This window comes from Pseudorasbora parva, chromosome 9 (assembly GCF_024679245.1).
Source record: "Pseudorasbora parva isolate DD20220531a chromosome 9, ASM2467924v1, whole genome shotgun sequence".
Classification (NCBI taxonomy): domain Eukaryota; kingdom Metazoa; phylum Chordata; class Actinopteri; order Cypriniformes; family Gobionidae; genus Pseudorasbora; species Pseudorasbora parva.
Window position 1 is genome coordinate 42,333,676 of NC_090180.1, and position 24,638 is coordinate 42,358,313.

Below are 24,638 nucleotides of genomic sequence, written 5' to 3' on the forward strand. Positions count from 1 at the left end.
AAAAATAATAATTGTGTCATTGGCCAATAGTGTCATTAAAGTGTCAGTTAAAATCAACTTTTTCAAATAGGAAAGCGGTCCCGGACACTGAGTGACTTTTCATATTCAGATAAAAGTAGGCTACTCCAGTCATTGTTAAGGTAGTTCAGCGCTGGGAAGATGAATCTGTATTTAAACTGGGTCATTTATGTAGTAGAAAAATGAAATTATTTTTTAATTTGGTGCTTTCTAGACTGAGAAAAGACAGAACATTTATTTTTGTCTCATGGGGATGAAAGACAACAATACCCAGAATGCTTCGCTGCCCTGTGAGGCCACTCCCAAAGCTACCGGATCACTTTCCCACCGCGACCGCGCTCATTTTCATAAAATCAGTTCAGTTAGAGAACAGACACTACAATTAAAAACTGAATGTGTCTGTTTAATCTAATGTGATTTAGCCGCTGAGGGAGTTTCATGGCACAAGCTGCAGGAGTCAGATTACACCGTCATGAATGAGCTTGTGATGAGAGCTGAGGTAAACCCGACCGTGCTCGCGGCATAGATTCACAGCGCATGTTCAGTCTGGCGCGTTTTCAGTTCATGCCTTTGGAAGCTTAACTTTCATAGGAATTAATTTGAGAAGTTGAAACACTCACTACTTTGCTCCACACCGATCCGTTTACATGAATGCCTGCAGCTGTGAGCTGAGCTGTGAGTACGATCTCCCAACTACGGAAGCCCTGAACGGCCATGGATACATTTTTTTTTCTGTCTTTTTTTTCACGAGTTAATTTTCTCGTGATCTCGAGAAAACAAAAGTTTTGTCGTGATCACAAGTTCATATTTTCAAGTTACACAACTGCGCCAACAGGTGGCAGTATAGAACCAACTAACTGATGCGGTGTGGTATAGCCTATCCACCTTACTGTGTTATATTGGTCCAGATTGAATGCGTTGAAGAACTTTCATGATCGATATAGTTTGTGCAGTACTGTGTGCATTAAGTAATAAATTTAGCTCATGTTAAATGGTTTAAAGGTGCACTATGTAGTATTTTTGCAGTAAAATATCCAAAAACCACTAGGCCAGTGTTATATCTTTTTTTCAGTTGAGTACTTACAATATCCCAAATGTTTCCAACTATTTGTAAATTGTGAGAGAATTGCTATTTTAACTAAGGACCGGGACGTTTCAGCATAGCGTTTGAGCGAGTCGCCTGTCAGTCGCATCATATCTGCGCTACCTTCGGTTTTATTCTGCAGAAGCGCTTTTCTCTTAGCAGTGTGAACATTTCACAGCAGCGCTGAGCGAATGCACAGAGTAACGTCATAACATCATTTTAAACACACTTAAATCTATCTAATATGATAAACAGAGCTGCGTTACCTTATAATCATGACCGGAAAAAACAGAAGTGCGCGCGCTCGGCAACTGTGTCCCGTCCCATCATAATAAAAGTCCCGCTACTCGCGAGCCGTGTGTTTGTGTAACAATCGCTCCAGTGGCCTTGCTCAGCTCCACATCACTCTGTCCTGCTCTGCTTTACACTACAGTAACGTTAATAACCGCATCCATTAACATGATTTCTGCCCGAGTCCTATTTTCCACCGGCTGTGATATGAAGACCACAAGTCCCAAGATACTGCGCTCACACTAGGCGTCATCAAACTACACCTTTGTTTAGAATAGGCGCCCTCCAGTGGACGGAAAGTTGCATAGTGCACCTTTAATGTGATTAGTTTGCTATAGCGTTTGGTGTGATACTAAACTTACTGTTTAACTCATTTTGATGTCACTGTATTCTGTTTGCACCTTTGTGCGTCTTTAAGATGCCATTTTTCATCAGCCTATCTGTTAGTTTGCTACATTGTGTCACTCAAGCCCATTGCTAAGAAATGTGAGCCTAAGTAAAGATGTGTGGCAGCCTATAATTTAATTCAGTGATGTAAGTATCTATTGTCCACACACATACATAACGCTTCTCAAACAGCATCCCGAGATTGTATTATCCACTGGATTAAACGTTTGTTTTGTAGAAATATGAAGTAGGCTACTGCACCTCTTTTTAATTGGAATAAAGGCTAGAAGGAACGCACATGATACCAGTCACAGCCTATCCTACAGGATACTATAATAAAAAAAAACAAATGATGTAACGTTAATGTAATCTCAAACGAATGAGGAAAATAAAATGGGCTGAATCGAAACTAAACGATTTTTAGATCGCTAGAGAATAGTTACAGAATAATCTGCCATCCTTCTGAAGGCACTAGTTCTGGGAGCTCCCCCTGCTCTTTTCATATTTTAAACATGTTAATTACACAAATAAAAATAAAATGTTTATTAAGCGAAGCAAAGATTTTGCTGAAAGATCCAGCGCACGGTTTATTATCCGTTGATCAGATGCAAGTGAAAGTTGTGTTCGTTGCTACAGCAACAGCAGACTCCTCCGGGTGCAGTGCAGTATTTCAGAATGAAACTCGTGGTCACGAGAAAACTACTTTTGTTATCTCAAGATAATAAGAAAATTAACTTGTGATCACGACATAAGTCAGAAAAAAAATTATCCATGGCCTTTCGGGGCTTCCCTAACCGTCATCTGCGGGTTGAAAACATGTGGAAACAGCGCCCTCTGCTGGCTGTAGTCTTGACGATATTTGCATCATAAGAGGAATTTTTCCAGAAATAAAATGCATAAATCTCTTGTCTCAGGGGAATATGAGGGGGGAGAGCACAATTATTCAAATATACTCCAGGGTTCTGCTACAAAACCATATGCTAATCGCTGAAGTAGCCCTTCAAAAAAAAAAAAAAAGCTAACAAACCTTGCTAGCTAGAGTCATGGGACTCCTTCTGCCTTCACCTAAGCTACTTCATTTCTGCTATAATCAGCAGAAAAGTAACAGTGAAAGCAGAACACAAAACAGTTCCGTTCTCATCAAATACTACAGGATAATATTACAGGATCATGCTTAAAAGAAATTGTCCCACTAGAGGGCGCCAGTTCCTTTGAAAACTCCATTGATTTCTATTAAATGCATGCAATTCAACAATCATAAAACATTGAGACCCCAAAACAAGAAACCCTTATACCTAACAAAAAAACAACAACAACAAAAGTTAATGAATACAATTTCACAAACAACACTATGACATTATCATTAGTGGTATTATTAGTGATTTCTAGGCTAAGTGGTAGTAGGAAAGCCCCCAGTCAGGACAGTTGGGTTCAAAGAAAATAAAAATAGGCTAAACAAAATTATTTTATTTATTTAAAGTCTTGTGGTTTTGCTAGAGCTTTAGTATCTCATTTTGTTGATAACTCATGTACTGACAAAAATTTGGTGTAGAAACTATTTTCACTCAGAAATTGTTAGATCGAACAATTAGAAAGAAATGGCAAGTAACATTGAATTAACGATGAACTTTTGAAGTAAAAGGAAATATTTAGTATTTTAGTAGTGTGTGTGAGAGAGAGAGAGAGAGAGAGAGAGAGAGAGAGAGAGAGAGAGAGAGAGAGAGAGAGAGAGAGAGAGAGAGAGAGAGAGAGAGAGAGAGATACAGTATGAGATATTGCATACAGTATGTTTACAGGGTGGGTCTCCGTACTGTCAGTAGCAGATTTACAAATATAAATATTACATATATCTCTGGCAGGAGGATAGCCGAGAGTGTGTGTCTTGTGGATTATAGTGAGGATACACCCTCATGATTCATTGCCTCTCTCCCTGTCTCTCTCACACACATGCACATTCTGCATTATAGCCCATCTTGCTTCCATTAGGGCCATGTGTGATGTGTCTGAGCTTGAACATGCTGTCCTCTCTCTGTTACTGAGCTTTCTGATTACTCTACAGATCATTCTAGAGAACCACTTCGGACGGACGGACAGACAGACAGACAGATAGATAGATATTAAACTGACACAGAGGGTGTGGGACAATGAGTCCTGTCATATCTGCTGTGGTGTAGTTTTCAGCGCACCCATCAGCACTTTCATGTGTATCTGTGCCTGTGAACGAGTCAGCGCAGGTTAATTGTATAGTGATGCAGATCTGGCACGAATTCTAGGAATTTCAGGGCATTCACAGAGAACATTATTATTGTCATGTGGGTCGAGGGGGTTCTTGGTAACGGTTTAGCTTTCCTGAGAAAATAAAACAAGTCTCGTTTATAATGGCAAAATGTTTGAATCGGATGACAGAACATCAAAGCACACATATCATGAAAGATCTTATAAAAAACGTAATGAAGCAATGATGTGTTATATTATGGCGAGCCCAGACTGGAACCACATTTATTGGATGTTCTAAAGAAGGCTAGAATAAAAACAGAACCAGAGAATGTCTCAAGCTTTAGGTATGTACAGTATGCTTGAGTAACTCTACTTCTAGGAACAGCCAAATACCAACAAAACAAAGTAGTTTGCTACAAAAAAAGGAATCTGTTTCTAAGTACAAAAACGCCCCTTTAAACAAGTCTGATCAAGTGTGTGTGTGTGGCTGTATGTGTGTGTTTAATGGACTGGTTGGATTCAAAGATGTATCCAAACACTCAAGAAGGTTATTGCTTGAACACAATTCTTTGAAGATTGTGCAGAATTGTGCTCAATGTCCCTGATGGATGTACTTACCTGGTTATATTCTCACACTTCTGTTAGACTCATTGAAAAGAGCTTGTGGTAGACCTTCGGCTTGTGGTAGACCAGGGCTATATATATAAACAGCTCTGAAAAAAATTAAGAGATCTCTTAACATTGAGAAATGAAATCGGACAGCTGTTAAGTATACATTGTCTGGAAATTCACTATTGCGGTGCATTGTGGGATTGAATGAGTACACTTAAACATGTTCACTATGGTAGTGCCCTATTTGAGGGTATAAGGGCAATTTCAGATTCAGCCCTCATGTATCTTGCAATCATGCCTTGTGTCGTGTCATGTTCTGATTTGGTCATGTGTTACAGTTGCTCAAAATCGGCTGCTACACACTTTATTGTCATTGGTCAATCGTCAAATTCTGTGAAGACAAGGACGTGTGTTGTGTGTATATATATATATATATATATATATATATATATATATACACACACATACACACACATACACATACATACAGTAGGCCAAAAGTTTGGACACATTGCTATTTGTAATGTTTTTGAAAGAAGTTTCTTCTGCTCATCAAACCTGCATTTATTTGATCAAATATACAGAAAAAATATAATATATATATATATAATATTGTGATATTTTATTACAATTGAAAATAATTGGTTTTCAATTTATTATACTTTAAATTATCATTTATTTCTGTAATGCAAAGCTGAATTTTCAGGATCATTCCTCCAGTTTTCAGTGATCATGATCCTTCAGAAATCATTCTAATATGAGGATTCATTGTCAAAGTTGGAAACAGTTCTGCTGCTTGATATTTTTTCATAACCTGATACTTTTTTATAATACTTTGATGAATAAAAAGTTTTTAAAAAGTAAAAAAAAAAGAAGCAAATGTTTTAAAAATAGAAATCTTTTGTAACAACAATATACAGTATACTGTTCAGAAATTTGGGGTCAGTCATTTTTTTTTAAATAAATCAATAGTTTTTATTCAGCAAGGATGTGTTAAATTGATAAAAAAAAAAATTGATAGTAAAGGAGATTAATATTATTTGAAAATATGTTTTAATTTGAATAAATGCAGTTCTTTTGAACCTTTTATTCATCAAATATATTAGGCAGCAGAACTGTTTCCAACACTCATAATAAATCAGAATCTTAGAATGATTTCTGAAGGATCATGATCACTGAAGACCGGAGGAATGATCCTGAAAATTCAGCTTTGCATCACAGAAATAAATGATAATTTAAAGTATAATAAATTAAAAACCAAATATTTTAAATTGTAATAATATATCACACTATCTGTATTTTTGATCAAATAAATGCAGGCTTTATGAGCAGAAGAATCTTCTTTCAAAAACATTACAAATAGTAGTGTCCAAACTTTTGTGAAAAAATGTCTCACTCTGGAGTCCATTAAATTGGTGTGGTGATATGTTGCCATCTGTGCAATAACTCCGTTCCTGTCCTCACTACTAAATATTCCACGGTTAGCTAATAGTGGTATTATAACAAAGTGGAAGCAATTGGGAACAACATCAACTCAGCTACGAAGTGATAGGCCACGTAAAATGACCACAGAGTGGGGTCAGCTCATGCTGAGGCGCACAGTGCGCAGAAATCAATAACTTTCTGTCAATAGCTACAGACCTTCAAACTATGTCGGTTCTTAAGATTAGCTCAAGGACAGCTTGTAGAGATCTTCATGGAATGGGTGTCCAGCAAAGCAGCTGCATCCAAGCTAGTGCAATGTAGTGGTGTAAAGAGCAGTGGAGACGTGTTCTCTGGAGTGACCAATCACGTTTCTCTGTCTGGCAATCCGATGGACGAGTCTGGGTTTAGCGGTTGGCAGGAGAACGGTACTCGCCTGACTGCATTGTGCCAAATGTAAAATTTGGTGGAGAATGGATTATGGTGTGGGGTTGTTTTTCAGGGGGTGGGATTGGCCCTTTAGTTCCAGTAAACTCTTAATGCTTCAGCATACCAAGACATTTTGGACAGTTTCGTGCTCCCAACTTTGTTGGAACAGTTTGGGGATGGCCCCTTCCTGTTCCAACATGACGCCACACCAATGCACAAAGCAAGATCCATAAAGACATGGATGAGCGAGTTTGGTGTGGAGGAACTTGACTAGCCTGCTCAGAGTCCTGACCTTAACCCGATAGAACACCTTTGGGATGAAATAGAGCGGAGACTGTGAGCCAGGCCTTCTCGTCCAACATCAGTGCCTGACCTCACAAATGTGCTTCTATAGAAGAATGGTAAAAAAAATTCCCATAAACACACTCCTAAACCTTGTGGAAAGCCTTCCAAGAAGAGTTGAAGCTATTATAGCTGCAAAGGGTGAGCCAACTCTATATTAAACCCTACAGATTAAGAATGGGATGTCATTAAAGTTTGTGTGCTGCCCACAATTTAAAAAGCACCAGTGTGTCCCATTTCAATCAGTAGGTCATTGCATGTTTAATTTAGTGACTGTCATCCAGGTATGACACACTCACAGGCATGTAGGCACAAGGAACCTGTAAAGATCAGTGATGCGGTAACTTTTCAAACATTTGCTTTGGCTCTCTCACTGTTTCTACCTTTGATTGAGTATTTACTTGTCTGAAAGGAAAATAAAACTTACAATAAGAAATGTCATTGAATCTTGAATAACCTCCCAGGCATATGTGTGCACTGTGCAAGTGTCCTAGTAAATACATGTTGAAATAGTATTACATAATAACCTTACCAAGCTGAAACAGAACACACACACATACTTCACAAGTCTGCAAAAACCCCACCTTATAGGAACAGACTCACAAAAGTACAGAACAAATACAATACCAGCTCAATACATCAAGATACAATAATATTGCAAAATTCATAAGTCTGAAACTTCCCAAACACGTGTGAAAGGTTTGCTAGCTTTCCATATGAGTAACAGAATAATGTGCTTTCTCACACACACCCTGACTGAGCATTCAAACCTGTGCAGTCTTGTACATTTTTTTTTATACTTCCATTAAATCTCATCTCATTAGCAATGTGTTTTGTCAGGCTTGGTTTGATGGATCATGGGAAATAGCACAATTACACAATAGAACTACATTTCCCAACGTTTCTGAGAGGAGTCTTCTTGTTTAAAGCACAATATGTACGATTTTTGGATTGAAACATCGAAAAAATAATAGAACCGCATTGTATATTTTGTTGACTTATGTACTTACATTATCCCAAATGTTTAACCAGAACACAGACCATGTCCGCGCATCCCCTGTCATGACATCATACCCTCGGTTTCTGCAGAATCCATGGAAACACGAAAGATGTGTTTTGTTAGACAACTAAGCAACTGTTTGTTGACCTTTTTCAATAGAAAACAAATCATTGAGATATATATATATATATATATATATATATATATATATATATATATATATATATATATATATATATATATATATATATATATATATATAAATGTAACTTAACATAACATAATATAACATAAGTTTCAACATTTTTATCTCAAATGTATTTTTAGTATGATTGATCTGACCAAGTAAACAGTACTGCGTTACCCCACAGTTTTAAATATGTCAAATAAAGTGACTTGTATATTCAGCACTATTATAATTATATAAAATCTTTAAATTTAAGTGATCAAACTTGAACAAAGTAACTTGAATTATAAAATAAACAAACAACAAAACAAAATTAGGCGACGGCTGTCTAAAATCGCCCCTTATATCATTAAAGCTGATGTCCATAACTTTTTTTGTGTTCAAGATTTACAAAAATTATATGAGAATGTACAACATGAATCCATTTTCCAAACCGTGTTTTTGTCTTGCCCTGAATCATTATGGTACACTTATAATAAGTATTTATATTGGGCCTATTTCAGGCCAGACTGGTAGGTACCGCTGCGGAGGAGCACAGTCCCTGCGTGACTCGCCATAGACATAAACAGAGAGAAGTAGCTCCGGTTGCAGTGTTCTTCCGCAAGACGCATGCAGTTCTGTTTATTAACCACTAGAGTGTAAAAAGTGACGGACTGCAGCTTTAAATCGGGCACTATTTGATGGGATAGCCTTTTGTAATTGTGTCCAAAACCATCGTTTTTTGGACCAATTGTAGGCTACAACCGTTGTACGCTCAACGGCTAGAAAATACCCATAATGCACTGAGAGTTCCATCCTGAATGAATTCCCGCGCCTGACCAGTAGATGGTGCCCGCAGTTGCACCATCCATGCATTTTCCAAACCGCTGGTCCAATGTGGTACTGCAATCTCATATATGTATACATTCCTTTTTAATTAATTATTAAATTAAGGTTTATACATAGTTTGCATGACAGAGTTCAAGATAAATCTTTTCATCATGCTATTGGAGCTGGAGTTAGCTATGTTTCACAAAATTATTAAAAAACAAGCACAAACTACATGCAAAAGCAGCAACCCTTCCGTCACACTGTTGTTTTGTATGTCATTTGTGTGAATAACTTATCGATTTGTTTTTAACTTTTATATCAAGCTTACCAGTTAGATGGTTTAAATAAAATAAATATATATATATATTTTTTAATATATAGTGCATTTATTGTGTAGTTGTTGGTATTGTCTACTTATTTGTGATTGTGGATATCTTCCAGTTACATAGTCTTAATTTACCATGACAACAAAACAATCTCTGTGATTTTGAGTATGTTGTAAAATACTTTTTCTGTGTGTGTGTGTGTGTGTGTGTGTGTGTGTGTGTGTGTGTGTGTGTGTGTGTGTGTGTGTGTGTGTGTGTGTGCGTGTGTGTGTGTGCACAAACAGTGTGAGTGTAATCACAGAAAATATGAGTCACCACCACCACTGTACACACTGTCTTTGCTGTATGTGCATGTTGGTGCATGTGTGTGTGTAAATGTGCATTATCCATTCAAAGAGAAGATGAGAGAAAATTACGATTGTAAACAGGCTGACATGCCACAGTGGTTTTATGAGGTAAAAATGCATGGGTTTAGGTTTGTGTACATGGTTCCAGGTATTTACTCTCAGTAGCGCTCACAGCAGTTTCTCTAATCCAAGGCTTTTATAGATGTTCCAAGCACAGTAACAGACATCACAAACTGATTCTGATCTCACCTCAGATGACCTCCATACACCTTTTTTCTCAGATTGTCTTTCCCTACTGTATCTCTGATGATGAACATTATCCGAATGTTACACTGCTAAGATTACTACAAAGAAAACTAATGATATTAGCGTCCACAGTATGTTGTCTGCCACTTTAAATGCTTGAGCTCTTTAAAGCTATGGATTCTGATTGGCTGTCAATGTTTTTAATTTTCATTAGCAGGAAAAATCGTTCTAAATTTGTGATTCCAATGATGACACTGTGATGTTATAGTTGTAGTTGTGGTGGGAAACGTTCTATTCTCAGTATCAGAATGATTTTTAAAACTTCATAGTTATTGTTTTTGGAGCGAACAGATCTTTAGTTTGAGCTTTAAAGTGTTTTTTGAATGTATAGACTGTAAAAAAGATGGACGACGTACATTCACTCTCTTCCATTGTAGCAAGTGAAGCCGCCAGTGTCCTAATATGGCACTGACATCTTGAGTCTGGAGTCATTTGGTGAGCACGAAGTGAGCTGCGATATCAAGGCCCCGCCCACACTCCCCACACGATCTGTTAGTACAGTTTACTGCAGAAAAACTCATTATGTCAGTGTGAAATAAACAGTTATGGAAATGTAGAAATTAAAGTTAAAACTCCAATCTCCATCCTAAGATCCAGAAAAAAGTCAGTTGGCACCTCAGTGACTACTTCGCTCAAAGCGGTGACTCATATCATATATACTTTGATTTCATAGCAATTTTAGAGAATATTTTTAAAAATATATTTTGTATCAAATAAAATAAAAATTTACAGGTAAACTTCAACTTATATAATTTTTTCACACTTTCATTTTTTTTTTTTTTTTACTGTATTCTGTATTCCAAACTAAAGCATTCTAATAACAACCGCACGTGTGTGTGTGTGTGTGTGTGTGTGTGTGTGTCCTTATTCATATTACATTGTGTGGGACCAAATGTCCCCATAAGGATAGTAAAACCTGAGATCAGCTATATTCTGGGGACCAGCCAGCTGTCCCCACTTTTCAAAAGGCTTATAAATCATACAGGATGAGTTTTTTTGAGAAGTAAAAACACAGAATGGTTGCTATGATGGGCTACCATTACGACAAATATTAAAATATTACTTCCTCAATGGCAATGAAAGAGGGGTATGTTTATATAACTCCCCAGAAATAGCGCCAACTACAACCCACCAATCATCTCCCAGAGTGGCACAGCGATAACCAATGACCAACCAGATCTGCTGATTGACACGCCCAGTGGGCGGAGTTAAAGCGGTGGGTGAGGCACTAGCAGCACCCCTCTGATTTGTCCGCTCAGCGCTGGTGACGACGCACGCTGTTTCGCTTGTTTTGAAATGGGAAGTTTGCAACTTTGCAGCCCTTCTGTGCAGCCGAGCGTCCGCTAAAGAGAAGCAAACCTGTTGCCTTGCGTCCGCGCATGAAGACACGGCGGGAAATAACCTTTTCCAGGATTTCCAGCTGGGTTTGACAGATCTGCGCGTGGGAGGGAGATGGATGTTATTCCCATGTGCAGTATATTCCAGGAGCTGCAGAGTGTCCTTGACACGGGATACCTGTCCGCACTACCATCTTTGGAGGAGTACTGGCAACAGGTACTATAAAGTTTAGACCACCTGTTTTACTTATTAAATACTTTGATCAAACATATAAGTAATAAAAGCAAAGATGCAATATCGGATTTATTCGTAGCCTTTATAATATTTCCTAAGCTTATGTTTTACCTTTATTATTAAACGTATGCTCTACGGCTGCTTTTTTATATATTTTTTGGATCGAACGTACAATAAAATATAAAAAAAGCAATATTATGGCAAAGCTGAATTTTAGTCATCATTACATGTCCATGCACATGAACCTTCAGAAATCACTTGAATATGCTAATTTGCTGCTCATGAAACATTTCTTTTTACTATCAATGTTGAAAACGCTTTCATATTTTCTGTAAACTGCGAAACATTTTTTAAGACACTTTTATGAATAGTAATATATTGTTTGTAACATTATGAATGTCTTTACTGCCACTTTTATAGCCTGATAAATTGACCAATTAACCAATATTAAATATTACCGACCCCAAACTTTTGAACAGTAGTGTATAACTGTGTTGACCAGGGCTTGTCGTCATACTTTTTACTTTAGTGAATATTTCTTTTTTTTTCTCTCACAAAGAATGTGGCATGCAAAAATTAAAATTCTGTCATCATTTACTCGTGTTTGTGTCATCTTATACCAGGTATTTAGTTTTGGTGTCCTTTTCCAAAATGTTGTAGAGCTCCAAAAATAACCATAAAGTATAACGTGAGGAATTGTTATGCTCTTTGTATTTACATGCGTACAGTGCATGTTTCCTGGTTGTGTTTGTGTCCTGATTGCCCTTGTCTCTCTTACAGACTTGTCTTGAGCTTGAGCGCTATCTGCAGAACGAGCCCTACGTCTCTGCAGCTGATCTGAGATCAGTGTGCGAGTGTGACGACCTGTGGAATCAGTTTCTGCGGTGCTGTGGTACTGGAGCGAGCTTGTCTCCTCCAGAAGCTTCCGTCCCCGGTCAGGACGGGATGTGTACGGCTTCCAAAGTGTCAGTCGGCATCTGTGAGAAGGTCACTGCCTCTCCTGATGTGGTCGCACATCCACTGGGTCAGCAGTATGTCCCCACACACACGCCCCCGACGCGCCCCTCCCTGGCTCTTATGGAGGTTAAAGAAGAGGCGAGAGAGGAAGAGGTCAAAGGTGAGGGGTCATCCGAAGGACGAAGGAGAGCTCATCGATGTTACTTCAACGGTTGCAGGAAGGTGTACACCAAGAGTTCTCACCTGAAAGCACATCAACGCACGCATACTGGTAAGCAGTTTCTATGTGATGGTCTATAATCCTACCAGTATTTTGAATTAATGTTGCCACAACAGTTTTTTCAGCTTTGGGAAACACAACTTCTCTCATTTGGATCGTGCTGAAAGTCACACTGATAAATCTGCCATGCAAAGCATTTTTTAAAAAAATGATTCCTAACCCTATAAAGCTAACTGTATTCATACGCAAATTTGTAAAACCTCTAAATTATAACATGATCAAAACCTTGCTTTTCTATGCCTTCGTTCATTTGGTCAGTAATTTCTACTTTTCAGCAAGTTAAAGGACTTTTAGTATACACGGCTGTCTGACAAATATAGCATAATAGCTAAGAAGAAGATAATTAAACCTACCTATCATATTTGATGCATGAATTTCTAAGACCTGAATATTTTTGGTAAGATCAAAACTTTGCTGATAAACCTGTTGCCCACAACAATCTACTACCCACCTTTGTCCATATTATTGATATTTCATCGTTTCTTTTTAGCAGTTAAAATGCCTTTAAGTATAATTTAGACAAACTTATGGACTTTCATATTGTTATTAATATTTCAATATTAACAACACTTACTGGACTGAAGCACCTTAGGTTTACTTGATTATCCATACAAATCATGTTAAAATACGAGTATCAATAATGATACATTTTGAGGAGCATTTATTTGTCCATCTCTCAATCATCATTGTATTGCATTATGTTTGCCCAAGCTTCGATCATAAAAATATATATTTACGCATTTTATGCAAATAGTCTGCTGTACTGTTATAAAGATCTCATTTTTTTCATTACATGTTAACTTAATCTTACTTTTTGGCCTTATAAATATCACTAACTGGCTAATTGCACAAAATTGCATATATGGACCTCAAATTGAGGTGTTTTTCCTCCTCCTCCTCCTCTTCCTCATACATCATACTTTTATGAGCCATACAATTCTGATGTATGAAATGTGATGTGCAACAAAAACACACATGCAAACGTTTTTAATATTTTGTCTGAAGCTTCAGTAAACTCTAAACTCTTCCAATTAAAAAAAAGATTAATATGTCATTCTTTACAGAGTTAAAACTTGATATTTTTATATCAAAATTGAACTACAGCGATTCCCAGGGCTTGAACTGAAAAAAATTATACTTTGTGCAATGTAAGTCCCTTTGACTAAAAGCGCCCGGCAAATGCATAAATGTGAATAAATGTCTCCTCTTCACGGTTTCAGTTCATGCACTATATGCGCGCATTACCATGTGGCTCTGCGGTTGCATCATGCTCATTGTTTGAATATTAAGTATGCAGAGGCGGCTGTGAGTGTGACCTCCTCCTCTGGAGGCAAATGTTTAAAGAGTGTGGTTTGGTGACTCCCTGCATTCTTGAAATGCTCATTCTTCATGATGCTGTCATATACTCTAGGAACATAGATTACAACACTGTGTGCATTAACCCTTTACCCACACTGTGCATCTCACATGCAATCTCTAAAATGTTTGCAAACTTTACTGACGTTACTAAGAACTAAAGATCATAAGGAAACTTAGAGCACATCAAAGAACACCATGTAGGTGTGGGTTTGCGGTTATGTATGTGCTCCGACATGTTGCACGTGGTGATTACATAAAAGGTGAAACAAGATTTGCTTTTCTTACTATCCTTTGTTGGTTTTCTAAAGTCCTTTATACACTAATTGACAGAAGCCTAACTATAATACCCTTAAAGAATTGGTGACACCATAACGACGTGTTCTACACCTTTAAAAATGACAAAAAGATGGTTTTCTATGGAAGAACAATGCCATGGAAGAGCAATGTTTTGGTTCCTCAAAGAACCTTTCAGTGGACAGTTCTTAAAATATGCATTTTTGTGTGTGAATAACTAAAAGAACCACTATAACACTATAACGAACATTTTGTGCAATGGAAAGGTTCCACGGATTTTTAGGTTGCTTCATAAAATTTGCTTTATTTTTATGAACGTCAGGTGCAAGGAACAATCAGGTGCAAGGATTTTTCTTATGAAACTTGATGATCTGTCATAAAAATATCCAGTGTTTCTTAAAGGTACACTGTGTGAATTTTGTTGGCACCTCGTGGTGAGGTTATGAATTGCAACTGCCCACTGCTCACCCCTCCCTCTCGAAGGACACAGAGAAGCTACGGTGGCTGACACAGGACAAAGATGTTGTCTGAGACATTGGAGAGTAACTAGTGCTCTGGAGAGAAGTTTGTCCATTTAGGGCTACTATAGAAACATGGCCGTGCAAAATGGGTTGTAGATAGAAATGGCTCATTCTAAGGTAATAAAAACTTAAAAAACGTAACAGTTAAAAAAAGGTGGGAATCTTTACGCACCTCTCAGAGTCGATCCGAGACCCAATCTGGGTGTCATGATTTAAAAAAAAAATCTTATTATAAACTAATTTGTATAACTACTTCAAATATTTAATTAATAAAAAATTTGTAAAATTATTAAATTATAAGTACTTTTTAAAATGATAAAAAATGGACAATAAATTAAAACAATTACATAAGTCATTTTCAATTAACTAGATAAAGCTTCAAAACTGTTTAAACACATTACAAGCAATAAACAGAGTGCTTTCAGTATATATAACACTTGACATGCCAGTTAACAAATAAAATATTATAAACGGCAAGTTTCAATTATTAGCTTATCATCAACTCATGGATCCCATTTTGGGAGTCCCTGAATAGCCTGTGTGTGATATGTTAAAAATAAGACCTTCAGTACTAATAGTGAGTAGTAATGGGAAGTTCGATCAATTCGACAGCTTTTGTTCAAGAGTCATATTAAAGATTCATTCTAAATAAATCACTAATATTGAGTATTGCCGTGTGTTTGCTCGTCCCCTGCAGGTGAGAAGCCGTACAGGTGTTCGTGGGATGGCTGCGAGTGGCGCTTCGCTCGAAGTGATGAACTGACAAGGCACTTCAGAAAACACACTGGAGCAAAACCCTTTAAATGCAGCCACTGTGACAGGTGACCAGAAATCTGACTGTGATCAGACACAATGTGTTACATATACGCTTATGAGCTATACATAACCATCGTCTTCTTTCAGGTGTTTCTCTCGTTCTGATCATCTGGCCCTTCACATGAAGCGACACATCTGAAGGAGGAGTGAGGGTTGGACACACAGCACAAGAACGAACAGAATGTGTGTGTGTAAGAATCCCTGAGACCAGCACAGCTGGTTTTTTATGTATTCTTTGAATGTCAGTGTTGCACCTTCTTGCCAATTATATGCTTTCAACAAAAGGATTATAGATTTGGTTCTCATGCTGGTGACATTTGACTTGTTGACTCAAGTTATCTATGAATGCATTTACAATGCAAAAGAAGTCTGGTGCTGAATACAAGTTAACATATTTGCAGACTTTGCAAATTGCAGTATATTCATTTCACTCTGCTTTAGGAAAATAAAACCATGGTCCACACAGAACATACACCAGCAAAAATTTCAGTTTGACATGTTTTACCATATTAAAATCTGCATGCTTTTCCATTCTGCACTCAAAAGGATCCACACCACAATAAAAATACAGCTTGTATTTTGTAGAAATTATATAAAAAATATATACATGTATAAAGAAACGGCACCAAAGGCATTAGAGTATGTGTATACACCTCTGGAAAAAATGAAGAGACCACTTAACATTAAGAAATCAATTTTAAAGAGTTAGTTCACCCAAAATTGATGTCATTAATGACTCACCCTAATGTTGTTCCACACCCGTAAGAATGTAAGTTTAAGATATTTTATATTTAGTCCGAGAGCTTATCTAAGTGTATGCACACTATACTGTCCATGTCCAGAAAGGGAATAAAAACATCATCACAGTAGTCCATATGTGACATCAGTTGGTTAATTAGAATCTCTTGAAGCATCGAAAATACATTTTGGTCCAAAAATAACAAAAACTATGACTTTATTCAGCATTGTCTTCTCTTCTGCGTTTGTGATCAATCCTCAAATAAAGATTCAAACGGTTATCAATCAGTGAATCGATCAATGATTCGGATCACCAGTGTCATGTGATTTCAGCAGTTTGGCACGCAATCTGAATCATGAATCAATACGCTGATTCACAACCGTTTGAATCTTTATTTGAGGATTGAACACAAACGCGGAAGAGAAGACAATGCTGAATAAAGTCGTAGTTTTCGTTATTTTTGGACCGAAATGTTTTTTCAATGCTTCGAGATTCTAATTAACTAACTGATGTCAAATATGGACTACTTTGGATAACTTACTACTTACACATATGGATGTTTTTATTCCCTTTCTGGACATGGACAGTATAGTGTGCATACACTTGGATACATATATGCTCTCGGACTAAATATAAAATATCTTAAACTGTGTTCTGAAGATGAACGGAGGTCTTACGGGTGTGGACCAACATTAGGGAGAGTCATTAATGACATCAATTTAATTTTTGGGTTAACTAACCCTTTAAAGTGGTCTCTTTTTTCCCCCAGAGCTATATATATATATATATATATATATAATGATAAAGCTTTATTTTGTATGACTTTTAAGTTAAGTAACACTCTGCATTAACACACTGAAAACCATCTGCTTTATTGTGCAGATAACATGTTTTTTATTCAGAGCAGCTATGTGTCCATGCAGTTTATAAGAATACATATTTGAGATGAATAAAAGTATTTCATTGCTGTGTATTACATCTATCAACAATAATTTGCATTTGACCGGCTTCATCCAGCAGTTACAGGTTCATTAATTGTGCTGATATTACTGGTTATAAAACCCTTTTAACCACTAAAGCAACAAAATTGCTAAGGACTAAGAATTTCGAATTAGTGCTTTAAAATCATGCCCTTGAGCTGAAATATGAGTCTTTTATCAATAATTATTTTGGCTGGTTAAAGTTCAGTTTTGGCCTTGAAACGTTGGATGAAAACGGGGGGAAAACAATAACTGTTGGATACTGTATATTTTGTGTCACAACAACAGGAGTGTCTAAAATGTGTTATTGAATGATTGTTACCTAAAGAGAGGAACTGGATTTGCTACTGTGTAGTATACTGTCATTTTGTGGTTTTAAAAAAAGCATCAGGAACTTTCACTGGCGGTTTTCTGGTTTCTGTGAGCACAGCTTGACATGATGTTGGCGGGCAGCTCAGATGGAGCTCTAGCATTTGTTGTCCAGATGTTTAAAGCCCTGCAGGTGTTACAGAGATGAGGGTGTTCACTCAGGGAATGATAATACGAAAGCTGTTAATGTGTAACTGGAATTTTTAATATCTTTAGGGGAATTTAATATGCGCTCCAATATTATCCCTTAAAATACTTTTGCATGTTAAAACTTTTAAAGTATGTTTGCATGTTAAAACTTTTTTTTATGAGCTAAACAATGCAACAAACATTTTACTTTTGTTTCACACTATTTGAACAATAGTTTGAAATTTGAGTTTTTCCTCAATTTCCTGTATATACCGTGATAGGTAACATGACTTTTGAAACCTTTAAAATATCTCTGCCTAGAGGGCCTCATGTAATGGTATTGTTTTTAATTATTATTTTTATTATTAAAAAAAATATTAATTTTGTTTGTCTGCTCTCTTGTTGTTTTCTTTGTTAAAAGCAGATCTATATATAAAGCAGCACTATAGTAAAAATTTTATCATATTGTTGTAAATTCATTTTATACTTCAACAATAATAAATGATTTTTATAAACCTCTGTTTTGTATTTTGTTTATTACAATTAGATTAGATTATACATTATATTCACATTACAGGCCTGGGCTGCTGTACTTTCTTGCATTAAAGATTAAAGAGGGGTTCTGTATCAAGACAACAATAAAGATCCACAGGAGGACTGTGTGGAAACAGTAAACAAAGACTCTTCTGGAACATTGTGCACACCAAAGTATGATGCACTTTGTTCAATGTTACAATAAATGTTCAGTACTGCAAGTTCATGGGAGTGTTTTACAGACTCCTCTACATGAACTTAAAACAGGCTCTCTACAGACCCACCCTCAAACATGAAAACACTGGGAAATAATCGTTCCTTCAAATTCTGACTTAAATAGGACTAACAGTAGATTTCAGATCTTAAAAGAAAAACGTTTTTACAACATTAACATATTCAAATTCATCAATATGTACATCACACATGGACTTTGTCTTCCATATGCAATAGGCTATGTAATTTGTTATAAAATTACAAACATTATTTATCAGTTTGCAGAAAATGCTAAATTCAATGCAAATCTGCAGTAATTAAATAAGCATTACGGGACTTAATCTTCTAACATGTAATATAGATAGGCTACACACACACACACACACACACAAATAAACCCTGATGTCTATGGTAGCTATTCAAATAGAGTAAATAAACGTCTGAAACTAATTTGAAGCTTCAAATAGCCTAGGTTGTATACTTTAGGCTATACTGTAGACTTCGTGGCGACGTTAAAATATGTCACCGAATCATTAATTAAAGAGATTTGTTCAAAAACGACTAGGCCTCACAGGCGACCTGCTCATCCAGTAATGAAACAAGTTCAGCCATTCATTCAAAAACGAATGAATTAAATATTTTAAATAGACTGCATTGTCAGAGAGCCTCTAGCCTCTATGCAATTTGGGAAGAAACCACGGCAAATTTTGTAAGGAAACTTCCCTATAGAAACAACGTTATCGACCTTATTGGTTTAAAACTTTTTAAAATATTTACTCTAATGGTAAAAACATTATTTTGTAGCTCCCTCCTTTTCTGAGTACTTGATCCCTGTTTCCATGTTTCTACTGACATCTGCTGGTCATTTTACGAAGTGTTAAATGGTCAAATATTTAAAAACCACGCAATCTGCATTCCATCTCCTTTATCGTAAAATTCATCCCAAACCGTATTTTATAGGTAATTTTTTACATTTAATGTCGTTTTTGTTTATTTAATTAGTGTTATTGGCCATACCTTTATTTTGTAGCATCAACGTTCTTTGCGGTTGAGAGGTCGCGTCTAGTGCGCATGCGTTGTGTACAGCATGCCATGGGACATGGAAGGACAGAGCTTATATCGTAACGGAAACATGACTGTATGAACTCACATATAATGAGTTTTAAATTATAAATCGGCAAGAAAATCACAGTAGTTATTAAAGACGGCGAATTGAAACATCTAAAATGTTTCGTCAAAGTAAGACAATCATTACGAAACTCACAAATTTGAGGTGAGTAAAACTAACTTACACATCTCAGTTGAGTTAAACTTCAGTCCTTCGTCTTCAGACACGTTGTCTGTTTTAGACCGTTATTAATATTTTAACCGTCATTAATTTATCAGTTCAGGCCATTGTTATTAATTGTCATCATGTTTGTGTGTCTAACTTCCACGTGTGTGATGTAATCCACTGAGAAAAGCTCAGTCATGCTGATTCGTGTAGTCTGATCAATGAGGGGTTTGTAGTTTGCAGGGATCATGGAGGTCGAGAGGCAGCTCTGCTGTAGAGAGAGCACTGCAGTACACAGTGGGACAGAAGATCCAAGGATTCACTGTTCAAGAGGTAAAAAAAGAGAGCAAACAAATCATGAAAATACATGGATGCCTGTTTCTGTTTCAGTGTGTCAAACCTTCTCAGTCTGATGGTTTCTCTAAAACTAAGACGACCAAGATCCATTGCGTTTTGCAAACTAAAATCCCTGTAATGTGCATCTCTAGTGGCATGCTTTAGTTAGTAAAGCCTTGCTTATGAATTAATAGTCAGAAAATCCTTTTTTCCCTTCTTTTTTTTAAATGAACAAAATATTTAGATGTTTAGACAAAATATGAAAGAGACATTTTAAAGTTTTCATGTATTTTTTAATGTTTTTAGTCATATTTGATACATAAGGCTCTTGCAGCTCACGTAGTATGATATATGACAATATGGAGCATTGGCTTAACCTGAGCAAATATATGCAATTTTCAGTGGACGGAAAGTTGCATAGTGCACCTTTAAATGTTATGCTATAACTGTCAGACTGGGAGGAATTTCAAATCTCATTAGTGATAGTCCTCCAGACGGTCACAGCCCTTCTGGACGTATTGTAAGGATGTCAAGGTGACCTTTTGCTAACATCAACTGTGATTTCTAGGTTACAGCAGTGCCGGATTTGTTCCTAACGGCTGTTAAACTCTCCCATGATGCCACCGGAGCTCAGTATCTGCATGCAGCCCGAGATGACTCCAACAACCTCTTCAGGTACAGTCTGTTTGCATCTGATGAAGATAGATATGCGTTGAAACATCTGAGGATTTTCATTTGAACCCCATTAAATGTCCCATTGATGTGCATATCCCTTTGTGTGTGTTTTGCATTGTAGTGTGCAGTTTCGTACCACACCAATGGACAGTACCGGTGTTCCTCACATTCTCGAGCACACGGTTCTGTGTGGCTCTCAGCGCTTCCCCTGTAGAGACCCCTTCTTTAAGATGCTCAATCGCTCTCTTTCCACCTTTATGAACGCCTTCACAGGTATTTCCCAGTGTGTGTTTGTGTTTAAGGCTCTGTTCACACTTGTAGTTTGGTCCAGACCAAAAAAAAGTAGTTTTGCTTGGCGTTCATATTGCCATTTTAACACTGAACCTAAAGGCATAGGGATACGTTCACAACCTGATTGGTCTGATTTTATGACGTATATATTTCGTGAGGGAACTTGCCGGACATCCAAAATAAAGCTGTGTGCTGGGATAAATGCTTCCATGCATGTGCACAGCCTAAATATGATGGTATTGTGACCAGCTTAGAACACGTGAAGAGCTTGTAAAATGTATAAAGGAGTCAAAACATCAGCAGGACGAAGATCTGCTGTGAGGAGACGCGATTCTGATGCCTTTTCGTGAACTGTGATGGGCAACATCATAACTATGACGACAAAAAACAAGCATTCTTGAGTCACATCTTGTCATCATGGTTCGTTTACATGTCTTTGGTCCGTGTTGCGTTCATATTTCAGTCGAACCGCACCAGAGTTCGCTTGAAAGCCATCTTTTCAGCATTCTTGGTCCACTTGTTTGGTGCGCACCAGGGCTCGGATGGCAGTTTTCACACGTTCATGGGCGGCAGTGGCTCAGTGGTTCATGTAGGTTGTCTACAAACCAGAAGGTTGGTGGTTCAATCCCCGGTTCCACCTGACCAAGTGTCGAAGTGTCCATGAGCAAGACACCTAACCCCAGCTGCTCCCGACGAGCTGGATGGCGCCTTACAAGGCTGACATCGCCGTCGGTGTGTGAATGAGGGAGTGAATGGGTGAATGTGAGGCAAAAATGTAAAGCGCTTTGGATAAAAGCACTATATAAATGCAGTCCATTTACCATCCATTTACGTTCAAATGAACCACACTAAAAAAGCAATGGCACAATAGTTCATTTTAATTGTACCGAGCATGCCAAGATGAGTGTATGTGTGTGTGATTTGTCTCTGATTATCTCAATCTCTCTCCCCAGCGAGTGATTACACAATGTATCCGTTCTCAACTCAGAATGCCAAAGACTTCCAGAACCTTCTGTCGGTCTACATTGACGCTGTTTTCTTCCCCTGTCTAAGAGAACTGGACTTCTGGTAAAGGCCATAGCTCAGATAATGTAATTAATGGCAGATAAATGGGCTTTGAAAAGGATTTCATGTTTTTTGTTTCTCAGGCAGGAGGGCTGGAGGCTGGAGCACGAGACCCCCACGGACCCCTCGAGTCGTGTGGTGTTCAAGGGTGTGGTGTTCAATGAAATGAAGGGAGTGTTTGTAAGGAAACTCCTCTGTTTTTCTGATTTTAAAAAGATATCAGTAATATATATAGAGATGCATGCATGATATATCTGTGCCCTCATACACTACCAATCGAAAGTTTGGGGTCAGTAAGATTTAATTTTTTTATTTCATTAAAGATGCAAACAATGAATCAAAAGTGACAGTAAAGACATTTTATGATGTTACAAAAGATTTCTATTTCAAATAAATATAGTTCTTTTCATTGGAGAAAACAATGTATCGTTGTCTCCACAAAAATATGAAGCAGCACAACTGCTTTCAACAATGACAATAATAAGAAATGTTTCTTGAGCAGCAAATCAGCATATTAGAATTAATTCTGAAAGACTGGAATAATGATGCTGAAAATTCAGCTTTGCCATCACAGAAATAAATGAAATATATTCAAATAATTATTTTAGACTAACAAATGCTTTTCTGTTGTATGTTGTGTGTGTAGTCAGATAATGAGCGTCTATACGCTCAGCACCTGCAGAATAAACTCCTGCCGGATCACACATACTCTGTTGTGTCCGGAGGGGAACCGCTAGCCATCCCTGACCTGACCTGGGAACAGTTGAGACACTTCCACGCCACACACTACCACCCCAGCAATGCACGGTACACGCATTAAACGCTCTGACTCACTGAATGAATGTGTGCAAAAAGCAGACAATCCTCATTGACTGTTCTACGTGTTTATTGCAGGTTCTTCACATACGGGGACTTGCCGTTGGAGCAGCACCTACAGCAGATAGAGGAAGAGGCTCTGTCTAAATTTGAGAGAACAGAACCCAACACTGCAGTTCCTCCCCAAATGCTCTGGGACAAACCCGTACGTTACACAACACACACAAGAAGGACCTGTGAAATAAACACAGTAGTGCGGTTTAGTCCAACCGCACTAAAACAAATTTTGTGTTTTTGCTCAGAGAGCGGATCATGTGACTTGCTTGCCTGACGCACTGGCTCCTGACCCCATGAAACAAAACACACTCTGCATGAGCTATCTGCTGGGAGAGTAAGTGGACAAATATTTAGTGTCTTTTTTTTAATCCTTAAAGACCTAGAACATTTTTTAGGTGTCTGACATGCCTCTACTTTTCTTTGTTTTTCTCACCCATTCTAGCAGTTAGCATCAAGTGCTATATATCATTTTAAACAGGAGAACCTGGCCTTTCCATCTAGCTCATTTGATGTCCCAATTTTACATTTATTTATTGTGAGAATAGATTAAATTAATATAATTTCAAGAAAAACGGCAGCAAAAATGTGGTATTTTTTATTGGGAACTCAAACTTAATAAAGTTTGGATTTTTTTCCTTTAGAAAGTTAGACTTGGTTGTTTTACACTTCCAGATAAAATTTTGTCTAAATGTAACAATCCCTCAGCAAGTTATAGCATTTATTATAACATTATTCTAGGCGTTTCTAGGTTGTTGAGTGAAAGCAGGTGTTTTTTATTTTACTGACAATGGCCCTCATTTATCAATCTTGCGTAGAAACTGGTGTATATGTTGGCGTAAGATTATGCTTACACTCCTCTCACCGCCTGATTTATGAAGCTGTGCGCACCTCTGCAATCCAGGTGTACGCAATACTTGCCCTTGATAAATGCGGCGGCTGAAAACGTTCGTCATTAGAATAACACGCCCCTATATATTCAAGTATCCGCCTCTCCCACGCCCTCATTTTACGCCATGGACAAACAGAAGACGGCAAAGAAGCCAAACTTCTCCGACGTGGAGATCGGGCGCGCTCAATCATCTCACTAGTCCACTAGTCAGGGCACTGATTAGGACATAAGTCAATGGGCTGACTCCCTGATCAGTGCCCTGACTACTGAACTATTGAGATGATTGAGACGCGTCCATCCGGACCATCACCAGGGAAGTGAAAAAAACGAAATAGTTTTATTTGGGAGTTTAAAGAGTGGGATTAAAGGCACCTACAAAAACAAAATATGGACCCAAATTACGAGTACTGTTAATAGTGTGGGGGTTGAGAAGCGCACTCCAGCAGTTTAAATAGCTGTTTGGATGATAAATTACCATCACAATGCATTATTTTACAGCACGTTTTGAAACAAATAGCATTTAATTTCGTATCACGGCACATGTATTGGGGTGTACAATAGTGATGATGATGTGATGTGGAGTAAGATTCATTCACATTAATAATTACATGACGATTTGTAAGATTCTTATTATTAATATAATTATTATTCTTAATGACGCTTGTTATTCAGAAGAAGAGTTTCGTTTTTATTGA

The 24,638-nt window shown here is 37.4% G+C and overlaps 2 protein-coding genes across 2 annotated transcripts in view; both read left to right on the forward strand.

Moving 5' to 3' along the window:
• The first annotated feature begins 11,024 nt into the window (after positions 1-11,024).
• Positions 11,025-16,654, forward strand: klf6b (Kruppel like factor 6b). The gene is made up of 4 exons (XM_067452707.1): positions 11,025-11,332; positions 12,131-12,578; positions 15,459-15,582; positions 15,665-16,654. The coding sequence occupies exons 1-4, from the start codon at positions 11,231-11,233 to the stop codon at positions 15,714-15,716; spliced, it is 726 nt and encodes a 241-aa protein (XP_067308808.1). The 5' UTR covers positions 11,025-11,230; the 3' UTR covers positions 15,717-16,654.
• Positions 16,655-19,602: 2,948 nt separating this feature from the next.
• pitrm1 (pitrilysin metallopeptidase 1) overlaps positions 19,603-24,638 on the forward strand; it is a 20,108-nt gene continuing 15,072 nt past the window's right edge. The window contains exons 1-9 of the mRNA XM_067452680.1: positions 19,603-19,814; positions 20,051-20,147; positions 20,719-20,825; positions 20,947-21,098; positions 22,070-22,184; positions 22,265-22,361; positions 22,828-22,988; positions 23,076-23,202; positions 23,300-23,388. Of these exons, the coding sequence (XP_067308781.1) occupies positions 19,768-19,814; positions 20,051-20,147; positions 20,719-20,825; positions 20,947-21,098; positions 22,070-22,184; positions 22,265-22,361; positions 22,828-22,988; positions 23,076-23,202; positions 23,300-23,388 (992 nt within the window). The 5' untranslated portion in view covers positions 19,603-19,767. The remainder of the gene's footprint in view (positions 19,815-20,050; positions 20,148-20,718; positions 20,826-20,946; positions 21,099-22,069; positions 22,185-22,264; positions 22,362-22,827; positions 22,989-23,075; positions 23,203-23,299; positions 23,389-24,638) is intronic.